Genomic DNA, 24,048 nt, shown 5'->3' with positions numbered 1-24,048 from the left:
AAAGACAAAAATCTAATAAAACTTAAGGCCAGGCTCCCGGCAAACAGATATTCTACTTTGAGACTTCTATGCACTCACTCATAACAGATCCAGCACACGACCACCATCTATTTCGAGGCACACTGAACTTAAATGTACATATACTGGTGTGCACCAAGTGGCACTGGGCTGTGGCTCTGTGGTTGAAGAGAACAAAGTTATACAAGGCAGGCAGAATTTAGCTGTCTTTGCAGAAAAGCCAGGCTAACTATGCCTGCAAGGAGACTAGCAATGAGAGAGTCTCATCTTCAGCGACATGGAATCTCTCAGCGAGAGAGCTCACTGGGGCACAGTGCAATGCTAGCCCAACTACCGTACTTGGGAAATAAGTAAGCTCAGTCAGAAAAAAGCAGAAGAGAGACCGATAGCACTGTCTACTTGGTTTTCAAATTTTGGTGTTTTGGAAAAAAAAACAAAACCCTCTTCAGATACATGTTGTGTTTCTTATTGTAGTTGTCAGAAATAGTTCTAGATTTTGCTTTAGAAAAGGAAGGGGACAGGCAACAGCAAAAGTACCTGACTGTGTCCCTAAAGGTAAGGTCTTAAAGGTAACTATAAAAACCCACTAGAATATTAGTATTCACTGCTGGGCAAAGGCCAGCCAGCACTAAAACACTGCCCCAACCCAGAAGCTGTACAGACGGACAGACAGCAGAGCCTAGATCCAGAGGCTGTACAAACAGATGCACTACGGTGCCCTTCTCTCACGGGAGGTTTCAATACAAATAAAAAGTAGTGACTGGTGACTTGTAGTGGGCATCCACAAACACCTCTACCATGACAGTAGATTTTGAGTAGGTGAGGAGCTGGAGTTTACCCTGAGTAGAAAGAATGGGTCAGATCACTGCCTCATGCAGACCTGTGCTACAGGGGTACACACAGTGTAAGAGAAGCATGTTTATGAAGTGATCATTAATAAGATGTTCATTGTACAGAGTTTCAGACATAAGTTTTTAAAAAACTCTGTGGCTTGTATTTAAAACGTATGAGGCAGCCTGTTTCCTGAGCTTGCCCAAAGAGCATTTCCACTCGCTATAGTGATCAGTAAGTGTAAAGAAAGAAAAGCTTTAGTGTAAATCAGGAAGGAAAAAGCACCTTGGTTTTTCCGTTTGTAACTTTAACATTTTCATTTCTTTTCTTCAGAGAATAAATGTATTTTAAAGTAGGACTTAAATTAGTATTTCTAACGTCTGTAGCTAAAAGTATAAAGTACAATTTTGCTGGATATAAGTAGTCACATGTTGTAGAACTATAGTCTTGGTTCCAGCTCTTGAATGTACTAGATCAATCCTTCAAGTAGCTGCCTGAACAAAAGCCAGGAAAAAGTTCATAATGAGGTACATCTACATCTAAATAGCAGTCAACAATTCTATAAAATAGTATTTGTGTCATTCATAGCAATCTTTATGAACAAAATACTGAGTATTTCACACACGAGCTGACTGGCTCATCTTTGAGAACATGAAGAAGCTGTACAGAGGACACCTAAGGTACCATTACAGTAGCCAGCAGCATTACATCCTCTCTACAAATAACTGAGCACACGCCAGTCCCTTCTCGTCTCCTTTCTCCTCTACATACATATGCACACACCCAGCAGAACTGACCGTCTATGAAGGATTTATCTCGATTCTTTAAGTACTAGAATAATCTGTCACAGAAGTTCCCTTCAAATGTTGGTCACAATGCTTGTTAACAGTTTTGGCTGTTTAGAGCTTCTTAAAGCCATCTGTACTCCCCGACTGTGCCTCTATATGTCAAATCCTATGGAATACAAAAGTTACAGTTCTCTAACATAATGTGATGTATGTAGAGGATGTAAGATTTATGAAAACGCAAGTGTTCCACTACATTGTCATGCTCAAGCTTCCCAAAATCTAAATCAGCAGGTTCTGCTTGTCTAAACAGAAGACAAAACAGCCCGTGTTTTAATTCAATACTGTTTCATACTTCATTCCTTACACATTAAGGAGGAGTAAACAGCTATACAAGCTTCCTTACAGGTACTCACACGACCTAGACACCGCCCTCCAGGTGAAGCATTAGTTCCTATACTCATTCAGACCCCTGACTGGATCCAGTGTGCTCCCTTACCCCAGTCCGTTCCGTCGCCTGCACTTCTGGACTCGCTGTCTCCTTCCTCTGAGGCGACAAGGAAGTCAAACTCCTTCAGAGCTTCTTTTGTGTCTCGATCTTCACTGGTATCAGGTAATGGTTTTTTCCTAACAATCTAATGGGGAAGGGAAAACATCAAACTAAAATAAAAACAAATATTATGCATTTAATTTAAATAAAGAGACTGGATCCTTTGTAACTGAGTAAGCAAAGAAACCATTTTTCAGAACATACATACTGGCTGTATTAAAGAACTACGCCACCTAACTCAGCCAGACATATTGTGTTCTTAAAAACGAGCAGAGTACATCTTAAAGCAGTAATTTAAACTTTGTTCAAAGGTATGATAGTGTATTTAAACTAAAAGAATATAAATATTGCTGGATGAGTAAGATTTGTACTTAAACTACAGACAGGTTGCACTCTTGTCATGAGAACAGTGAAATCTTACGTCTTTTAGATGCAATGTGTACAGTCTGCAGACTCTGATCTGATTGAAACAGAACACATTCTGTAAACAGTGAACTGTTTCCAGAGTAGAGCCACAATACCTCGATATAACTATGTCGTACCCTCACAAGCCCAGCTACATCTATAACTGAATCAGAAATGAATGCCTCGGGAATCAAAAGACCCCGCAGGTCTCCTACATTATCTCCACTTTCCTCAGTTTCTCTAACAACTATTTTATGTCCTGTCTTACTATGTAGCCCTTGCTAGTCTTGAGGCTGAGCTGTTTCTGACTCCAAAATGCTGGGATGAGAAACATGCACCATGTGTCTAGGTCAATGGCTCTCACGAATTCAATTTCCCTCCCTAAAATATTGGTATTGTAGAGTGAGATAACTCAGGCTTAATAGATGAATTGTTATGACTCACTTTTATACATTTAAAAATACCTGTGGAGCCACCAATCCTGTAGTTCTTAAAGGTAAATTTGCTAGTGAGTGCTGAGCCCAACATGCCTAGCTCTCTGTGGGTCTTTGTTATGCATATAAAAACTAAACAGGAAAAGCTTATTTCTCTAATTCTGATTACTTGGAGTATTACCCTAACATAAGAAACACTGTTAAGCTTACAGAACTTCTTAGCTTACTGTCATAACAAACCCGTGAGACCATGGCTGGTTCCGAGCAGAGAACCCAGAGTAAATGGGTTCTTTTCTCTAATTACTCACAGGCCATTATGACTTACCGTCATAACAAACCCGTAAGAACCATGGCTGGATCTGAGCAGAGAACCCAGAGTAAATGGGTTCTCTAATTACTCACAAGCCATTTCCTGAGAACTTGTTCTAGTTTTGACTGAGCAACAAAACTCAGGTATAAAACAATGTCTCTGAAGACTGGCACCAGTCCCGAGAGATGGCTCAGGGGTGAGTTTGAGCTGTTGTTCCAGAGGACCTGAGTTCATCCCCCAGGTCCCACACCACAGCTCACAACTGTCTGCACCTCCAGGTGGAGGGGATCTAATGCCTTGTTCTGACCTCCATGGACACTAGGCACACACGTGGTGCACAGACAAACAGGCAAAGCATCCACAGGCTGCCCTATCCTCACAGTTCCACAGGTAAATGTACCACCTACTCCTAGGATAGGAATCCAGCTGAAATCAGAAAGGCCACCACTAGCCATCACAAGATGGAAAGTCTGTGTCCTCACTGTCAGACAAAAAGGACAAGGGAAAGCCAGAAATAGTACCTGGACCTCAAATTAAATGTCTCAGAGTATTCTGGGCTTTAGTTATTACTAAACATGGTATTAAGTAACAAAAGCAACTGCCAGGGCAAACTCATGTCTAGGTGACCATCAACAAAAGAGCCAGCCATGGGGTCCACTGCCGTCATTACAGTCCCACCACCTATCAAGGGTCTCGCACTTTAAATAAACAGACCAAAACCCTATGATCTTAAGCTTAGGCACCAAAGAAAAGAAGAGCTGTGGTTGCAAAAGAAATATGTGATCAGTAAATAGTTAGGGGTAAAATTTATAATAGTACTACTTTCCTTCCCCACACAGGAGATTTTCTACTTAAGAAATTAAGGAGAGAAGAATGACAGATGGAGATCATCACAGAAACTACAATTAGACGCAATGGAGATCAACAAATGGAGGGGAGCTTAGTGACAACCAATCACCTATATCACAGTTCCTGCATCTATGGCTCGGGAATACGGCAATAGGAGTGGGATCGTAGGGAATTATATGCAAGTAGGATCCTAGGGACTTAGAAAGTCCACGGTAAGGCACGCCCAACCGTCTGTCCTAGAAATGGCTACAAACAAGACCGGAGCAACAGCAATGCCAATGAGCATGTTAACACGAAAGGAGACGTTCTGCAGAGTTCCACTCCTAGATAAGGAGCTGCAGCAACTAGTCTCTGCGGGGGAGGGGAGCCCTTACTGGCTGCTCAGGGCAGAATGGTCAGCCCTGAAACCATACACACGTAACAAAAACAGACTCAGCAAGTCGTGTTTATATGTGTCTGTCACATGTATACAGACGAACATGCATGCATTAACAATAATGACTTTTAAATGAGAGGACATGGGAGGGTTTCAAGAGTGGGTAGCTAGGAATGGCTGGAGGGAGGAAAGGGAAGGGGAAAGGGATATAGTCTATAGTCTATTTCAACTAAAAACATTTAAAAGGATTTTAAAAGAAATATGAGCTAATAGGCTAGGGAGTTTCAAGTGGGTGAGGAAAAAAAAACTTTGAAATTACCCCCCCCAAAAGATAGTTTAAAAGGGCCTAGGACTCTGTTACTAAAACCACACCTAAAGATTCTTAATTTCATTTTTTCCTAAGTTCTTGAAGAAGGCAAATGCTTCAGCAGAAGTTATCTTTCACACAGAAGAGGGTGCATTTCATGCATCTACAACTTCAGATCCTAACTATGTGAGGTGACAGGAACGATCCGTTGGTGGCAATAGTTAGGGAAGAAGATGAAGAAAAGACAGAAATGTTCTAGACCACAGTGGAACCACAACCGTCCTAACACTGTGACCTTGTGCTGTGCTGACCCCCAACCATAAAAAGATTTCACTGATACTTCATAACTGTAGTTTTGCTACATTTATAAACTGTGATGTGAATATGTGATATGCAGAATATGTGTGACCTCTGTGAAAGGGTCATTCTACTCCCAAAGGGTCACAACCCACAGGCTGCCGCTCTAGACAGCAACACAAGGAACAAGCAAACTTTGAGGTCGGAGGAAAAAAAAAGGACAGGGTGTGGCTGTGGAGAAACCATGCATATAACAGCCTAAATGTAACCAACAGTAGCCATATCCTCTTAGTTTAGATCTATGAACGTTTTATTAAAAAAACAAAAAAATCCCAAAAAAACAAAAACAACTTTTTTTTTTGAGACAAAGTCTTTCTGTACAATCTTGGTTCACTGTGTGAACCAGGATGACCTCAATCCCACAGATATCCTCCTGCTTCCAAGTGCTGGGATTAAAGATATACACCACCAACCCTAGTCTTAGAACAAGGTTTTAAAAACGCTATTTGTTCTGAGCATTTTTTTTTTTTGCAAAAAGATAATAATATATTTTAACAAAAAGGTTCTACATTAACATGGCTTTTATAATAAATGAATATATCATATGTTTCTTCTAAATTTATATAGCAATGATTATAATACAAAAGATTCTGCTTACACAGTAGAAAAGTTATACAGAGCAAATTGTATAGGATGAAAATTTATCAGTCTTCACCTTGAGTTTCCCATTTTGATTTGAGAGCCTTTCCATATGTCTATGAGCATTTTTAACAGGACACATTTCAACCATTTTCTCTGTAGATCGGAATTCATGCGACAAGTCATGCCTGCCATTCTACACACTTAGCACTCTAACAGTCCTTTGGCATGCGTCTATCAGGCTGCAGCTGGGTGTGAAATCTAAGGTGATACAAGGTGAAACTTAACAAAACTGTTAAGAAACCCAGCCATTTATTTTTCATCTCGGGCTGGGGTGGTGCATGTGCTTATTTAACCAGACCTTGGATTCAATACCAAGCATGTGGTGAAGATGAGGGAGAAGAGCTCCCAGAGCCCAGTACTTAAATGTGGAGAACAGGTGAGTCTGTTCCATGCATACTCATAATATCCTGTAATCTGTGCCATCAACAGGAATGCTATCAATACTATGAATTTAATTACATAAAAAGAAATTAAATGGTTAAACAACACTAAGAAACCAAATGGTTGGGCTGTTAAGATTTTCCGATCTGATCATTTAACATAGTTTTAATAATCAATTTATAGATTTTTTTTAAAAGATTTATTCATTTATTATATATAAGTACACTGTAGCTGTCTTCAGGGGGGCATCGGATCTCTTTACAGATGGTTGTGAGCCACCATGTGGTTGCTGGGAATTGAACTCAGGACCTTTGGAAGAGTAGTCGGGTGCTCTTAACCACTGAGCCATCTCTCCAGCCCAATTTATAGATTTTTAAAATCATTAAACTGATATAATTACCAATAAAGAACTTACAGGAGTTATTTGCCACTGGGCTATGAATAAAGTATCCTGTTAAGAAAATGGTACCACCATCTACACAATGGAATATTATTCAGCTATCAAAAACAATGACTTTATGAAATTCATAGGCAAATGGATGGAACTAGAAAATATCATCCTGAGAAAAACACACATGGTATGCACTCTTTGATAAGTGGCTATTAGCTCAAATGCTTGAATTACACTAGATGCACAGAACACATGAAACTCAAGACGGATGACCAAAATGCGAATGCTTCACTCCTTCTTTAAAAGGGGAAAAAGAATACCCTTGGCAGGGAAGAGAGAGGCAAAGATTAAAACAGAGACTGAAGGAACACCCATTCAGAACCCCACATGTGGCCCATACATATACAGCCACCCAATTAGATAAGATGGATGAAGCAAAGAAGTGCAGGCCAACAGGAGCCAGATGTAGATCTCTCCTGAGAGACACAGCCAGAATACAGCAAATACAGAGGCGAATGCCAGCAGCAAACCACTAAACTGAGAACGGGACCCCCGTTGAAGGAATCAGAGAAAGAACTGGAAGAGCTTGAAGGGGCTTAACTGAGGTACTTATTATAGTCTTCACTTTACAAACTAATAAAATTGTGCCAGACACATTAAGAAAAATTATGCCAGGCAACTTTAATCCCAGCACTCAGGAGGCAGAGGCAGGCAGATCTCTGAGTTCGAGGCCACCCTGGTTTACATAGTGAGTTCCAGGACAGTCAGAGTTACATGGTGAGATCTTTTCTCAACCCCCACCTCTGCAAAAAAGAAAAAGAAAAAAACGTGATGCAGCATGAGCCTTAACTATGGCCTCTGACACTGGATCCCTCTGCTTCACATTTCAACTTTCCTTCTTCCTAGTCTTAAGTAAAAGACAAAATGCACAGACTTTGCTTAACAAAAGTTAAGCATGTCTTCATTTCTTACTTCAAAAAGGAGAAAAAGGAAGCAGGGAAAGGAGAGAGAAATGAAGGAAAGAAGAAAGGAGAGGGAAAACACTAGAGAAGGAAGAGACACTAACTTGGAGACACTTGTAGGAAAGTCAGTACACTTAAAGGCCGAACAGTAGAGACTTCTAAACAAGTGAAGGAGAGGTCTGAAACTCTGTAGGGAGTGCACTGCAGCTCTCCTGAGAGACAGAAGCTGTCTGGGAGCTGCTGCTAGCCACCGTCAGGCACCATGCTGTGTCTGCCAGTGTACTGTCCTCGCAGACAATCCGGAGCACTGTTAGAGCCTGCAGGGTTCAGCATGCTCTGCAGCTCGACTGAGAGCGGCCTTCACTAATGCATTGACAAAGTCTAAGCAACCGTGGAGAAAACGCTCTACTAAAACACGACTGAGGTTAAAATCAGTAACGAAAACTTCCTACTTGCCCCAAATTCATGGAAGGGATTTAAGGTTTCAAGATGTTAAGGACACAGATTTCTAATGCATGCATTATGGCACCTAGAAACTGAAATGAGTTCTACAACTCACGGTTGAAGTATCAATGACACTTTTCTCTCTTCCATCAATGTCCTCATCCTCGTCTTCGTCACTGAAATCTGCAGCTGCATTTTCAAGGAATTTGAAATTGTCCAGCACGGAGGCAGAATCCGTTAACTCAGATTTTCTGGTTTAAAATATGTACAATAATTCTCAGGTAATCTTCAAAGCATCACCAAAAAAATGAACTGTTGATAGATTTCTGCACCTCATGTTTGTATTACAATATGATCATATTATAGGATCCCTAAACTATCCCATGACCCACACCAAGTCCCATCTACTACAGTTCTGTGCATTAACTGAAAAGGCAGAACGGTGAGTGCTTAAGCCCTCAATCTCTAATGGACAAAAGAGTCCCCTTCTCATTCTGCACAGACTGACCTCCATGCTAACCTTAATGTGTTCCCTTTAAAAAATCCCATTTTAAGTAGCCCTGCCTTGTTTCTCTATGTTTCTTCTCCACAATTCCTCCTTGGACCTCTCATGTAAGCTTCCACAACTCTGTAACAAACCTAATGGCTTTACTTACAAGGGAAAATACAGCTATTCACAGCATGCACATGTTGTGCTAAAGAGAATTATATTACATTTTTAAAAGGTCTAAGGGCATTTGTTTATAAAATTCTTATTTTGAACCTTTACCTAATTCTATAGTTTTATATTACAAATAACTAAAACTATGTTTCCTCAAAAGGAATTTATGGAGCTCAATTGAAACAATTCTTTTAGACTAAATATGAGTTTAAAAAGTACACATCAGACTTAATGACAACTTTTCTAATAAAGAATAATCTCTTTACTGAATTATGCTTGTTACGTTTAATTAAAATCATGTCTATGTCAATGATATGTGGTCAGAAACAAAACTCGAATAGTTCAAATAACTTCTGAATGTCATACTTAGTCTATTAAATCAATATGTATGTGTGTATATATATCTACATATACATATATTTAAAATAGATATTTTATATCAAAGGAAAGATGAGTAACAACATCATGATATAAAAGATACAATTAAGGAAAGATTTACTTTCTGATCTCTGGTTCATCAATAATATATCCTTCTTATAGATTTGTATTTAATTTCAACATCTTTTATGAGATTCTAACAGTGGTTGATAGAGCTTCAAGATATTAAAATCTATGTTAAATCCTTAAGCTTAAAGCAAATAAAAATACCCTAAATAAAAATTATATTATTGAATTAAAATAATCTTAAGACCTTCTAACTAAATGAAACTTTTAAAACATTTAATTAACTAAAAGTCATCATGTAAAAGTTCAATATCCTGTATACCAAAAATATTCAGTAAGAATTGAAGTTATAGCTTACCCAATCATTGCTGTCTCTTTAACTTCAGCCTCTGTGCCATTTATCACCGAGTCCTGGTTTTTGTCATCCTCCCTGTCAGTGACATCACTTGAAAAGCCCAACAATGCCCGCACACGCTTGGACTTCACATCTAGAATAGTATCTGTGTAGCCGACCTCCTGGAGATACCTGCACGAAGAGGACCCTTACAGTTCAGTCACACAGGAATTAGCATTGTAAAATTTAAACTGTAAATAAAAGTATTTCTTCAAACTCACTGACTACATAAGGCTTAACAGAACAGTAGCACGTCAGTAGACTTGTTAATAATATTCCAGCTGCAGATGGAGCTGTCTCTTGCAGTACCAGCCTCTACAGTCACAGAGAAAAACCAAAGAATTGTACAATAACACTATTCATCTATCCTAAGAAGAAACAGTTCTTCAATGTATTTCAGAGCGCACTTTTTTGCTTTAGGAAGAATGGAACACTCTCCTCCAAACTCTACCATTGCTATTTTAGAATAATGGCTCCAGTTGTTTTAACATTTCTTATGTGAAGTGTCATTAACTAAAATCTGCAGAGAATGGTTGCAGTGTAAACGGTTTCTTTCCATGACACAGAAAAGGATAACATTTTTTTTCATAACAGTCAATTTAAAAAGAGATGTTTCTGTCCTGAGAAATTCCAAAACAAAAATTAACAATTAAATAGTGGGACATGAGGTATACAAATGCATGTGAATTTGTGTGGTTCAAGAGAGTTGGAGGCACAGAAAAAGAGCACAGAGCATCCAGTGACATCCACGGCTCAAGCCCAATTCTGCCACTTACTTGATACACAACTTTCTCTTAAACTTGTTTTTATTCTCCTCAAGAAGACCTAATGTCACCCATGATATATAGAAAGCACTCTATCCCCAGGAGCCCCGGTGTTAAATGCTGGCGATGATTTGTTTTAATAGACCAAGCGTGGTAGTGGTGGGACCAGAACAAAGGAAATGACAGCGATGTCACGGCACAATGATGACATGCGGCTATTTATATAGGAGGTCTACTGAAGGAACGAGGAACGCACAGGTTGACAAGGCAGCTAGTGTAAGTCCTGCTTACTTCAGGACTTCATTTGTATGGTTACTAGAGCTGAAAGAAACCTCACAAAGATAGGCAATCAAATGGGATAGGATGTTTTATTAAATCAGGGGCTCACTTTTCAAACCCATTTAGTGTCTACTCTTATTTTTAAATATCTGAAATTATAAATTCCCACTTTCTTGAATTTAATCAGATATTTTTGAAGACTACTATAATAAGATGTCCTAACACTTAAAAAATTTAGGCTTATTTATTTTATGGGTATGAATGTTTTGCATGCATGTGTGTGCACACCACGTGACTACCTGATATCCATGGTGGTCAGATAGTTATAGTCACCATGTGGGTCCTAGAAACCAAACCGAGGTCCTCTGCAAAAAGCAGCTAAGGCTTGAATCTGCTGAGCCATTTCTCTAGCTCGTTTTTCTACTTTTAGTAATTAATATTTGATTTGTACCTCGCTTTGGCAACAAAATTAAATTAGATATATGTGCTTTAAACTGCTCTACCAGAGATGCGACGTTAGTCTTATTAAATGGCCGATGCATAGCCTACTGATAAAATGACACCTTTTTCAAAAAGTCTGCAATGACTTTTAAAAAACACCTTTATTTACTATGAAATCACTTCTCATTAACAAAAGCAAAAAACCAGTCAGCATTTAAAACTTATACATATACAGGTGCTCTGCATGCATGTATGTCTGTGCTCCATTTGTGTGTCTAACTGCCCCCCTGGGCTAGCAGATGTCAGATCACCAGAATTAGTTACAGGTGGTTGTGAGCCACCCTGTGGGTGCTGGGAATTGAACCCAGTTCCTCTCTGCAAGAGCAGGAAAGTGCTCTTAACCGTCTAGCCATCTCTGTAGCCTCCTACGGCACTTTAAGAGCACTCAGCCATGTAAACTGAAAATGCATAGGACTGGTGGCACTCACCTGCTACGGAAGCTACTGAGGAGGCTCAGGGAGGACTACTGCAAATTCAAGGCTAGCCTAGCTAATTTAGTGAGACCACACAAGAGAGAAGTAAGTAAACCAGCAAACAGAAGTTCCGTGTGGTACAGGAGAACAACAAGGTCCTGTCGGTACAAGAAGTAGGCACTTGCTTGGCACTTAAGGGCCTAGGTTCAACTCTGATTACCAAAAATAAACTTTTAAAGAGAAACACATGTTGTACTTAAGACTAAAGAGAGAACAGAAACAAAAATCCACCTAATGGTTTAAATCTTTTCTAACTTTGTCTAGATCAGCTATTCTCAACCCATGAGTCGAGACCCCTCTGGGGATTGAACAATCCTTTCATAGGAGTCACATATCAGAAATCCTGCTTATCAGATATTTACATTACAATTCATAACAGTAGCAAAATTACAGTTATGAAGTAGCAACAAAAATAATTTTTGGTTGGAAGGCACCACAACTAAGGAACTGTATTAAAAGTGTCACAGCTGTTGGGGAGATGGTTCAGCAGTTAGGAGCATTGACTGCTCTTCCAGAGGTCCTGAGTTCAATTCCCAGCACCCACGTGGTGGCTCACAGCTATTTGTAATATGATCTGATCTCCTCTTCTGGTGTGTCTGAAGACAGCCACAGTGTAATCATACAAATAAAATAAATAAATAAATCTTTAAAAATAAAGTGCCACAGCATCAGGAAGGTTGAGAACCACTGCTCTAGACAAAAGACAGGTATGGGATAGCGTAATAATCTCTTCCTCTAGTTAAAAGGAATGGACAGCATTAATATGCTTAGAAAAACTTAGAAATAAACTACTAATAACCCACCCCAAAAGACTACAGGTCTAGTCTGCTGTTGACATCAGAACCCCTGTAGAGTCCTAATTATGCATTTAGGGAAAAACGTATGTTAGTATATACAGAATCTGGGGATTCAGAGCTCTTCGGTGTACTGAACAGGCTGGTAACGAAATGTGTGCTGGGGTCCTTGCCGGCTCGTAGTAAAATGTCTGTTCAGAGAGTTGATGAAAAGAAAATAATGACACAGAAGTGTTTTAGCTCCTAAACTCCAACAGAGGGGAAAGTGTTCAATATGCAAGGTGACGAGTGAATCAACTAAGGTGTCTGCTTAACTACCTTACTACTTACCTACCACTCGCAGCGGCAACACAAGAGAAACAGGAGTTAAAACGACAAAGAGAAGCATGAAAACTGCAGCGTGAAGCATCTCACCCCGCAGGGAGGGAGACCTAACGGGTACTTACTGTCTGAGGAGCTGCCGGCCTTGCTTCCACATGAACTGGCTGTTCTGCTGTGGCTGCACCTCCGTTTCATTGCCTTCATCTGGAGAACATTACATCACCATGAAATTGACTAATTTTACATGTTCGGACAACCCAGTCCATAAACAATGTCCAATAAACATTTATAAGGTTAAGAATAGGAAAATGCAGCTTTTAAAAGGTATGTTTCAGGACAATATGAGTTGTTTTTTGACAGTTTTGATAACAAAACTCTGTATGATTAACTATCTCCACCTGATTCCCTTTACAGCACCAGAACTAAGACTACAGCTTTTCCTCCATTTCCACTAGCCTGAGAAGTTTCCTCTAAGACAAAGTCCTATTGAATCAAGTTACAGAGTGAGAACCACATAAAAATACTATAAAACCTAGAAATGGTAGTTAAAAAACAAAACAAACAAAAACCAGAAAGCCCCAGCAATCTGATACGAACACGTAAAGAACGTGTCTCAGCTGGCACAACTCCGTTGGTAGACTGCTTGCCTGGCAGGCTTCAGGCCACGGACTCTACCCGAGCACTGCATGGAGCCAGGCATGTGGCACAACGCTGTACCCCACACTCAGGAGGGGGAGAGAGAAGGATCAAAAGCTGACATCGAGCTGGGGCTACATTAGACCTTGTGTCAAAACCAACAAAATTAACAGCTAAACCAACTTCCAGCCTCCTAATAAAGTTTGTTTATGCACAGCAACTAGACCTGTGAACTCCTACATTGCTCTGTAAAACTTACGGGGCAGGCGATTAAAATAAGTATAGATATTATATATGTATAATTTACATACTGTGGTTAAACATTCTGTTGTGGTAAAAATTAATGAGGATCATTTGCTATCAGTTCCCTAGACCCAGACCTCTCCTGGCTGTCTCCCTCTTAGCACCCTCTCCACTTGTGAGGTCCGGTAGGCGGTAGTTACCATGCCAGACACACACACACACACACACACACACACACACACACACACACACACACACACACACACACACACACACCCCTACCTCCTTCAGGGGCCCCATGTGTTCCGGTGGCCCATGCACACACACACACACACACACACACACACACACACACACACACACACACACACACACACACACCCTACCTCCTTCTGTGGGCCCTGCGTGTTCTCATTCCACGCAGGCAACAGAACCAGGTCCCCACGCTCCAACTGTCTCTCTTTTCTCATTTCTTTCACACACAGTCCTGTTTAGCTGGGTAAAATCAAAGTTCCAGAAACTTGTAACTTAGCAATTAGATTTGCATGTTAAATTCTCAATTCACAATTCATCCTCACAATGAACTTACAACCAATTGGTAAGGATATAAACACCCACCTAGATTAAGATAAATTTGCCAACAGAGATCCACCCCAGCTACCTGGAGGATGGAGACAGGGAGAGGGATGACTCCAATCCAGGTGGTCTAGGTCAGTTTCATCTTGTCTAGGTGGGTGCTTTCTATCTTTATTAACTGGCAGTGAATTTATTCTGTGGATGTATTGTAGACTGAGAATTTAACACATAAATCTGGTTGTTGGGTTACAGTTTGTTGAGTCATGATTTTACTGGGTAGCTGGGACCAGAGAGTTCCTGGTTGGCCAAGGCTGGCCAGGGCGACCAGCCATGGGAGTGGAGAGACCGCTGGGGTGAGAAGACAGCTAGGCTAACGTGGTGTGGTGCCACACTGGAACCAGCCGCCACTGAGATAAATTAAGGTTAGTTCTATATGGCGCTCTGGTGCCAGAACTAAGCCAGGGAGCGACCACCTGGGTCTGAGAGTACCAGGAGACCAGCACGGAGCGGTCATGCAATTTCAATTTTTACCACAACATTGTTTTGAAACAGACAATATATAACTATGATAGTCTTTTGAAAAAGTGCCTGTTTTGTTTTGTTTTTATATTTTTTTCCTGACTTACAGGGTCATGGTTTGAAGCTTTGAATTAAATACTATTACTCACATTTAAGAAACTAAAAATTTAAAAGAAGAAATGAAAAAGGCCAGTCTGTACTCATAATCCCACCACCAGGAAGGTGAGAAGACAGAAGAGTACCTGAGGCTTACTGTCTGTCTGTCTAGAAGACTCTGTGAACTCTAGGTTCTTAAGAAGTATGAAGCACGGGGTTGGGGATTTAGCTCAGTGGTAGAGCGCTTGCCTAGCAAACGCAAGGCCCTGGGTTCGGTCCCCAGCTCCGAAAAAAAAAGAAAAAGAAAAAGAAGTATGAAGCACTGCGCCTCCAGGACCCGATGGTGAGCACACCCCAAGACACCACTCAGACCACCGTCTGTCTTTGAGCCTTTCCAGCTGCTCACTGACTAGTAAGAGGCTAACTCACCTGAGCTCTGCCCCTCAGACTCTTCCAATCAAAGAATTAAAAAAAGAAGAATGAATAGTCAAGACACCACAAGAAGACCAAATCTATAAATTATGAACATAAGACAAGAAAAAGAATTGGAGGCCAAAGGCATGTGACACATCTTCAATAAAATCCCAGCAAACAGATGCCCATTCCGGTCTAAAGAGCACACAGAACAAAGGCAGGTACAGAGAAGAACTCCGACACCAACTTACAGCTAAAACACCAAGTATAGGGGTGGAGGGGACAGTGTGACAGTCTGAATAGATGTGGCTCCTATAGGCTCATGTGTTTGAACGCTTGGCCATAGGAAGCAGTACTATTAGGAGGTGTGGCCTTGTTGGAGTAGGTGTGGCCTTGTTGAAGGAAGTGTGTCACCGTGGGGCAGGCTTTGGGGTCTCATATGCTCAATCTACACCCCGGGTGACACACTGTCTCCTTCTGTTGCCTTCGGGTTAAGGCATAGAACTCTCAACTCCTCCAGCATCATGTTTGCCTGCATGCCACCATGCTTCCTGCCGTGATGATAATAGACAGAACTCCTGAACCTGTAAGCCAGCCCCAATTAAATGTTGTCCTTTATAAGACTTGCATTGGTCATGGTGTCTCTTCACAACAGTAAAACCCTAAGACAACATCCAAGGCTATAATAAAAATATTAATGATGATAGCTGACAGGTATGCAAAGTAAGACTACCACATACCACAAAAATCAACAAAATGACAGCAATTAATATCCATCTTCCAGGAATACATTCACATGTTAATGGCCTCAAATCCTTAGTCAAAAGATATAACTGAATTAGAACCAACTGTATCAGAAAACAAGATCCATCTTTCTGTTGTCTACAAAACACACACCTCACTCTCAAGGACTGATAACACTTAAGAGTGAATGGATGGGGGGCTGGAGAGATGGCTCGGAGGTTAAGAGCACTGATTGCTCTTCCAGAGGTCCTGAGTTCAAATCCCAGCAACCACATGGTGGCTCACAACCGTCTGTAATATACACTAAATAAACATTAAAAAAAAAAAAAAGAGTGAATGGATGGAAAGAAGGTCTACAGATTAACCACAACAAAGTAGCAGTAGGTGACTTCAATTGCCCAGTTTTACAGACAGGTCATCCAGACAAAAGATGAAGAGAAACATTAAAGCTAAATGTCACCAAATACCAAATGGACTTAACAGATACCTACAGAATATTCTACCCAAACACTATAGAACATACATTCTTCTCAACAGGTCATAGAAGTTTCTCTAAAATAGACACGTAAGGGGACTCAAAGCAAATCTCAACAAATTTAGAAAAATTGAAATAACTGCATGTATTATATCAGACCACAGCGGAATAAAGCTTGATATTAACAGCAAAGTAGAGTATAGGAAACCACACAAAGTGACAGAGATTAAAGCACAGTGAGTATTGAGCTTGGTGTGCTGGCAGAGGCCCTGCGACCCAGAGGCAGATAGATATTTGGGCACGAGACCTGCCTGGTCTACAGAGAGAGTTCCAGGCCAGTGGAGGCTATATACTGAGACTCTGACTAAACAAAACTGTCCAAAACAAAATAGGATACAACAGTAATGAATGATGAATAGACCAATGAAGGATTCAAGAAAGAATGAAAAGCATTCGTGGAATTAACTGACATGAAAACAGAACAATGCAAAGCCTCTGGAATAAATGAGAGCAAACCTAAAAGGGGAACTTCTCTAAGAATCTACAAACATAAACAAGGGGGCAGAAAGAGGGGCTGGAGTGGCGGCTCCACGTGAGGAGTGTGGACTGTTCTTGCAGAGGATCCTGAGTTCAGGTCTCAACATGTGTATCATGGCTCACACGACATGTACCTCCAGCTCCAGGGACCTAATGATTACCCTCTGCTGAGCTCCCCAGAAACCTGTCACATATGCACACGAACATCTACACATACACAATGTAAAAATGAAAAAGTAAGAAAAAGAGATCTTAGATAAATAACTGTAAAATGTACCTCTATGGTGTGATAAAACAAGAACAAACCAAACCCAAAAGCAATAGGTGGAAAGAAATTATCAAAACTAAAGTAGAAATAAATGAAGTGGAAAAATGCAAAGAATGAATGAACTGAGTTAATATTTTAAAAGATAAGCAGGATTAATGAAGTCTGACTTGAAGTAAAAGACATAGAAAACCCAAATTAAAAACACTAGAGGTCAACAGAGATTACAACAAACATCAACACAGGCGCTAAGTGAGGCTAGTCCATGCTACCCCACCCTACCTGAACCTTCTGCTGTGTTAGAACACAGGCAGACAACTGTGAATTAAAAAAGGATGCAGATAAAAAAATAAAAAAAAAAGGTGGTACAAAATGGTCTCATGACACTAAGTGATTAGCACCCAAAAACAAGACAGCAAAATTAACTGCAAAAAGATATTAACTTATATTTTCAATGTTTCTACGAAATACTAGACATTAACTTTTTATTACTTAAAACTTCCTTTACCGCCAGCTTACCAGAATCATAGCTTGGAGGCTTCATGTCTCCCTGATTCAGTTCTGTCCCATATTTCAACTTGTGGTATTTGGCTCTAACAAAGAAATGAGAAAATACAAGCCATGTTAAGACACATTTAAATAAGCTTTAAGAAGTGTGTGGCAGTCCTGACTGAGCATGCCCAGAACTTTGAAAGTTCCTAAGATTCCCGTGGTGTCAAATACTTGCCTTTTTTGTTGTTGAATCACCAACTGTCATTACAGTGAAATTAAAGGAGAACACTAGGAATCACATAAATCTTCATTTTGTACCTATAACGAACTATATAAATTCTAATTTCTGTTGTATTCAATTATCTTAATGACTATAACTGAAGTTTATCATAATGAATAAAAGAGGTCTAATGATTTGTTTTGTTACACTAACCTTTCTCAATGTTTGAACTTATCCTACAAAGAAGCATTCCCTATCATGTTACAGGTCTTACTTGGTAACTCTCACTCGCATACTCTTTTAGGTGCTATCAAAGTCAAACCAACCAGTAAAACCATCAGTGCTGCATGACCGTCTATCTGTAGTGACTCCCTTAGTCAGCACACCTTTGTCTTTAGTCAGGAAAACATCCCATGATTAGGTCTGTCCAATTTCTTTTTAAAATTAGCAAAGTATTATTATTTTCAGCAAACTGGACTAGCCATTTAATTTAAGTATCTCAGATCTAGGCAAATGATACAATAAAAATCTGGATAAGGAGAAAAAAAATTTTTAAAGATTAACTAAGAAATAACATCAGCCTAATATATTTGTATATTTTAACTTATTTTCTCTACTGGATGAAGTTTTTTAAAGTAAATATTCAATGAGTTAAGATAGACAATAAAAATATATAACTAAAAATAACAATTTTCAGAAACAAAAGTAAGTAATGAAGGAAAAGAAACATAAACAAATTGAAAGCTTTTCTTCCTTATAAAAAATTAACTGCAGGGGGTTGGGTGTGTGTCCTGATGGCTCACAGTCAAGGTCCCTGGCTATTCTTCCTGAGGTACAACTCCAGCATAGAACCCACATGATGACTCATGGTATCTGTAATGTATTCCACGGACCCGAAGCCCTCCTCAGGCACCAGACACACGAGGTACATATACATAAATGCATACACATACACACACACACACACACACACACAGGCAAAACACATACACAAAACAAAAATAAGTTAATTTTAAGAAATGGATGGAACACTTGCCGTACCATTTTATATAATTTATAATTAGAAAAGGAAAATTATTCGTCCCAAAATATAAACTACCAAAATTCTTCACTCAATAATCATTATGTAGTCACAGAGAGACGTCACATTTTTTAATTCACTAGTTTTTATATAGAGGGGGTCTTAAGACAATTTATAGATTATAAACACCAAATTGTCTAGAACATGTTTCTCTATACTCTCAATGTGTCTTAATCCAATGAGTTCATTATTAAACTAAGTTTTTCCAATCCTGTTGATGATCAGTACACGGTGAGGTGCAGATATTAGCTTAATTTACAGTTATAAGTAAACATACTCTTAATGTAATTATCAGTCTTCTGATTTCCCAGAAATATTTCCTCTACCATAAGACAAAGTACCAGTATCTTGTTAAGTCAAAATAGTAAATTAATATAACTAGTCTGAGAACAAATAACAACATTTTAAATAAAAGTAGCAACAAAATTCTCTGGACCTTAATTATATTCTATAAACACACAGAGAGAAAGCATTTTCTATAGAACACACTGCATTATACTGCATCCTAGTGGTCTCAGAATAAAACTGAATAAAATATTAGTTTTTTAAATAATCAGAAAATATCATATATGATATATGTTACAAAACCAGTCCTACTCTCTACTACTATCTCACAAAAATTTAGAAAATTAGAAAATAAAATATGTGAGTAACTGCTGTATTTAGGGCAAGCTCTGGCTAAAATCTGTGTTTCCTTAATAAATTTTTTAAAAAATATTTTACTAAAATTAAAAATGCTCAAATGTCCCTCAAGAACTCATAGCTTCCCGTTATTTTGATCCTTCAAGTCACTGTGTTAACGACGTTCTTCATTATTCTTTCTGTCTCACTTGAACTACAAGACAAGCAGATCTAAACAGACCTCCTATCTCAGATAAACCTACACTCCACCCTCAACTGGCCTTTGCTGGATAAAATAACATGGAACATGTTTAATAACTGTAAAAGACTAGCGAGGGGTTAGGCAGATAGCTCAGTGTTTAGGAACACTGGCTGCTTTTCCAAAGGACCAGGGTTCAATTCCCAGCACCCACATGGCAGCTCACAACTGTCTCTCACTCTAGTGCTAGGGAGTCTGACATCCTCACACCAATGCACTTAAATTACTTAGAAGACCAAGGAGCTTCTATTCTACTTCATATCTCATAGGCAGTATGTTGGGATTTAAAACCATGTCCAAGCACATCTTAAATGTTAATGCTAAAAAGAAAGACCCTCTGAGCAAAGGCCAGAAGCCAGGTTAGGTGTCTCCCACTATTGTTCTGTATGCTACTTTTTGAGACAGGGTTTTTTCACTGAACCCTGAGCCTGCCATCTCAGCTCTACTAGTGGGTCAGTAAAACTCTAAGTGCTTATCTCTGCCCCCTGCGGGGGTTACAGGTGAATGCTGCTGTGCCTGATTTGTAGTTGAGGACTGGGGATCTGACTCGGGATCTGAACACGGCAAGCATTTTACCCACTGAGTTGTCTCCCCATCCCAGAATGATTCATTTCAACAAAGTACTGAATTCTTATCATATGCAAAGTGGTGTGCTAACTGCTAAAAAGAGCCTGCCGGTTAGAGTGAAGAAAAGGAGGACTGGAAAGAAGAGGATGCCTAAGACACAGAGAATGTACAGCACTGACATAAGTGCTGCAAGCATACATCCGAAGAATGTGGGCAAAGGAGTGGCTAACTCTGTAAAGCACGGTGTCAAATAAAAGGAGAAAAGAAGGCACTGTGAGATTTTAAGTAAACCTCAATTAGTAAGATGTACAGGGTATTCTGTCTGGATTTTCACAACTAACAGCTGTGTTTAGGACAAGTTCTAGCTCTAAAATCAGAAACACCCAGTGGGTCAAAATACAGCAAACACTAGGTTTAACAGGCAACAGAATTACTAGGAATGAAGTCCAAAAAGGACACCAGAAAAGAAGTACCTACTTACATAGGATTTGCTGTGAAACTAACCAGGGATTTTAAAGCAGGGATACAACATGGTTATTCCTTTGTGCTTTGAACATTAATTCTGTTACCTAGAAGATGAATTAGAATTTGGAAATAAAGAAGCAAGATGACACTGGGACTCTTACAGTAAACGTAAAAGAGAGCAGGCAGGGAAATGTGAGGAGAGTTGATTTTATGTAGAGCTGAGCCTCATTAGAATGAAAATCAAACACTGTATTGTTCAAAGGAATGTGTAGCCTGCTTAGCCTGTAAACTTTATTGTGCTTTAAGGAATGCTTTGATAAATTCATTGCTAGGTGAGTAGTCATCTAAGGAGTCACTTGTATTTTATTTTGGCTCTTTGGAGAGGGAAGCTGAGATCTACAGGGATCATTACTTAGTGGTTTGTCGGTGAGGTGCCTCGATGCCTTTAAAACAGACCAGGGCTATACAAATGTCACTGACAGTGAAATCGTAAAGCAGAGTGGTGCTCCGAGTTCAGAATGGCCATTCTACCTGTAAAGCTTGCCTGGGATGCATGGTGGGCAAGGCTCTGAGCGACTGCCTTCATCTTGCTGGATGATGTCTGTACTTGTGGCTTTACTGAAATAAACTCATGTAACAAATTAAATTTAAAAAGTTAAATTAGGCCAAAGCCTATCTCTCCATGTTTCTGTTTCAAATTTCCTCAATCCATTCTTTTTTACATTCCTGGGATTAGAAAATTAATTCCAGTATATAAAACACTGGAGTATTCTAGAATTCAAAAATGTATTTGTAATACCTAGTATTAAACTACTAAAAAAATAATTTTTCACTAAAAAGAAATCAAATGCTCCATGCTACAAAGAACATGGTTTGTCTTTGTTAGCCCAACAGCCTCAGGAAGTGTCACTGCAGGAGCTAGAGAAATGGTGTGCAGTGAGGAGCACTAGCTACTTCTTTAGAGGACCTAGGTTCAGTTCGCAGCCCCCACATGCAGCTCACAACTTTCCAGGGGATCCAACACCCTCCTCTGGCCTCTGTGGATACTGGACCACACATGTGGCACATATATACATAGAGGTAAAACACACATAAAATACTGCTACTACTAATGATGATGACAATAATGACCCGTCTTTACGTTTCCTTGCAAGTGTGCATGGTGAGGTATGCCTACAGTCCCAGCCCAGACAATACACTGATTCTACAGCAACGTGAGCTCTAGGCCAGCCGCAGCTACACATCAAGATTCTATCCAAGGGAAAAAACTAATCAAACTTAACCAAAGGGGTTGGGGGAGGTGTCACTAGAGCAGAACTTCCAAATCATCCTGAAGAACACCCAAAGAACCCAAATTAGTTTTAAATCTCTCTGTTAAAAAAAAAAAAAAAAAAAAGACTGCAGAGTAGAGAAGAAATCCTCCTTGACTTAGCTACTTCACGATCTCTTCTGCTCTGCAACCATCTGGAGACAGCAAAGTCTCCAATCTCCCTTCCCTCTGCTGCTTCTTCCTGTGACCTGGCCCCTATTCTTGCCACCTCTGGGAAGCGTGGTCAAGAGCATCGAGGGCATCAGCAGGTGCCAAGAGTGAACCCCAATGACCCCGTCAGCCAACAGCTTGCTTACAGACTACCTCCCTCCTCATCCAAGCACAGCTCTCCTCTTCCTCCTCCTCAGGCCACGCCTGTTTTGGCTTTTCCTCCTTACCCCCTTCCCAAGCACCTGTTTCCCAGGGCTCTAGCCGATCTCCTCCCCCATGCTGCCCAGCAGCAGCACAACCCTCCTGTGAAGTTCACCTTGTTCCACGCCATGGCTCCTTCTCAAGACAGAAGCCTGGAAGTCCTTCTTGACTTTGCTTTGTCTCTCAGTATGCCATCTTCACATGTTTATACCCACAACTGTTAGATTCTTTGAACTTAAATGTTTGTGGCAGGTACTGCTATATTCCAGCATGTGCTATGCTTGTCACTTCTCCTTTATTATAACTTCCCTGCCCTGATAAGGAGGTCTTTCCAGTACTGTTCAGGGAGAACATGTATTTCAAGTTTAAAACCTTTCCCTAGCAGTATGACCCAACACTGGAAATGGGGAAGGCCCACTATGAAGATCTCCATCAGGTCACCTGAACAAGTAACAGAATTATACCAGCATCAAGTTTCACTAACAATAACACTTGCTTGAATAAGTTAGTATATACGTGAATATAGTTATGATATATGTGATATAGATATGATATTTAATGATATATATATGATATAGATATAGTTAGTATATAAGTTGGACAGTACTTTGTTAGATAACAGAAGGTCCTTGTTCTAAAAATAATACAAAATAAATCAAAAAAGAAAAAATAAATTATATATTAAATTAGTTAGGGAAATTAAGTAAATAATTTAGGGGGAGAAAAACAGCAGGCTCATAGATGGCATAATTAGGCAAAGATAAATGTGTAAATTGGTAAATCTGGGTAAACAGTATAAAAAATTCTTACAACTCTCCAATTAGTTCAAGATCTTTCATGATCTGACTCTATACTTGTCTCCATTTCTGGTCATCAAATAACAACTAATGTGCACTACATTCCACACACACACACACACACACACACACACACACTCCTGTTTACTTTAATATCGGTGTGTCTCAGTTCTACTGCCTTGTAGGTAACAAATGGTGTCATGGTAAATGGTGAAGAGGGCAGGCTTTAGACTCAGTCTGGAGAGATCTGACGTGTAACTACAATTACTTTTCAGTCTCTAGGTCTGGACACTGTGCTGGTTTGGTTTTGTGAACCTGACACAATTCTAGTTATCTAGGGAAGAGGAAACCACAAGTAAGGCATTGCCTCCATCAGGGTGGCCAGTGGATTTGTCTGTGGTCATTTTCTTGATTGAAGATTAATGCTGTGGACACTGCTAGTCCTGGGCAGATGGCTCTGGGTTGCATAGGAAAGCAAATGAAGATGCTAAAAAGACGGCTGAGTTGAGAGTGCTCGCTGCTCTTCCAGAGGCCCTGGGTTCAAATCCCAGCACCCACATGGAAACTCACAACTGTCTGTAACTCCAACTCCAAGAAACCCAAAACTGGTCTCTACAGGTACTGGGCACACATGTGATACACAAACACTCATGCATGAAAAATAACCATACACATACAAATAAATAA

The 24,048-nt window shown here is 39.8% G+C and overlaps 1 protein-coding gene across 1 annotated transcript in view; it reads right to left on the bottom strand.

Annotated features, from left to right (window-relative positions):
- The window catches only part of Strn (striatin), an 80,719-nt gene that overhangs the window by 19,715 nt on the left and 36,956 nt on the right, over positions 1-24,048 (bottom strand). The window contains exons 3-7 of the mRNA XM_032908894.1: positions 17,698-17,771; positions 12,799-12,877; positions 9,506-9,673; positions 8,158-8,293; positions 2,134-2,269 (exon numbers count right to left, since the gene is read on the bottom strand). Of these exons, the coding sequence (XP_032764785.1) occupies positions 2,134-2,269; positions 8,158-8,293; positions 9,506-9,673; positions 12,799-12,877; positions 17,698-17,771 (593 nt within the window). The remainder of the gene's footprint in view (positions 1-2,133; positions 2,270-8,157; positions 8,294-9,505; positions 9,674-12,798; positions 12,878-17,697; positions 17,772-24,048) is intronic.

Source organism: Rattus rattus, chromosome 7, assembly GCF_011064425.1.
Source record: "Rattus rattus isolate New Zealand chromosome 7, Rrattus_CSIRO_v1, whole genome shotgun sequence".
Lineage (NCBI taxonomy): Eukaryota > Metazoa > Chordata > Mammalia > Rodentia > Muridae > Rattus > Rattus rattus.
The sequence above is the reverse complement of the archived record's forward strand: the minus strand, read 5'-3'. Positions and strand labels throughout refer to the sequence as shown.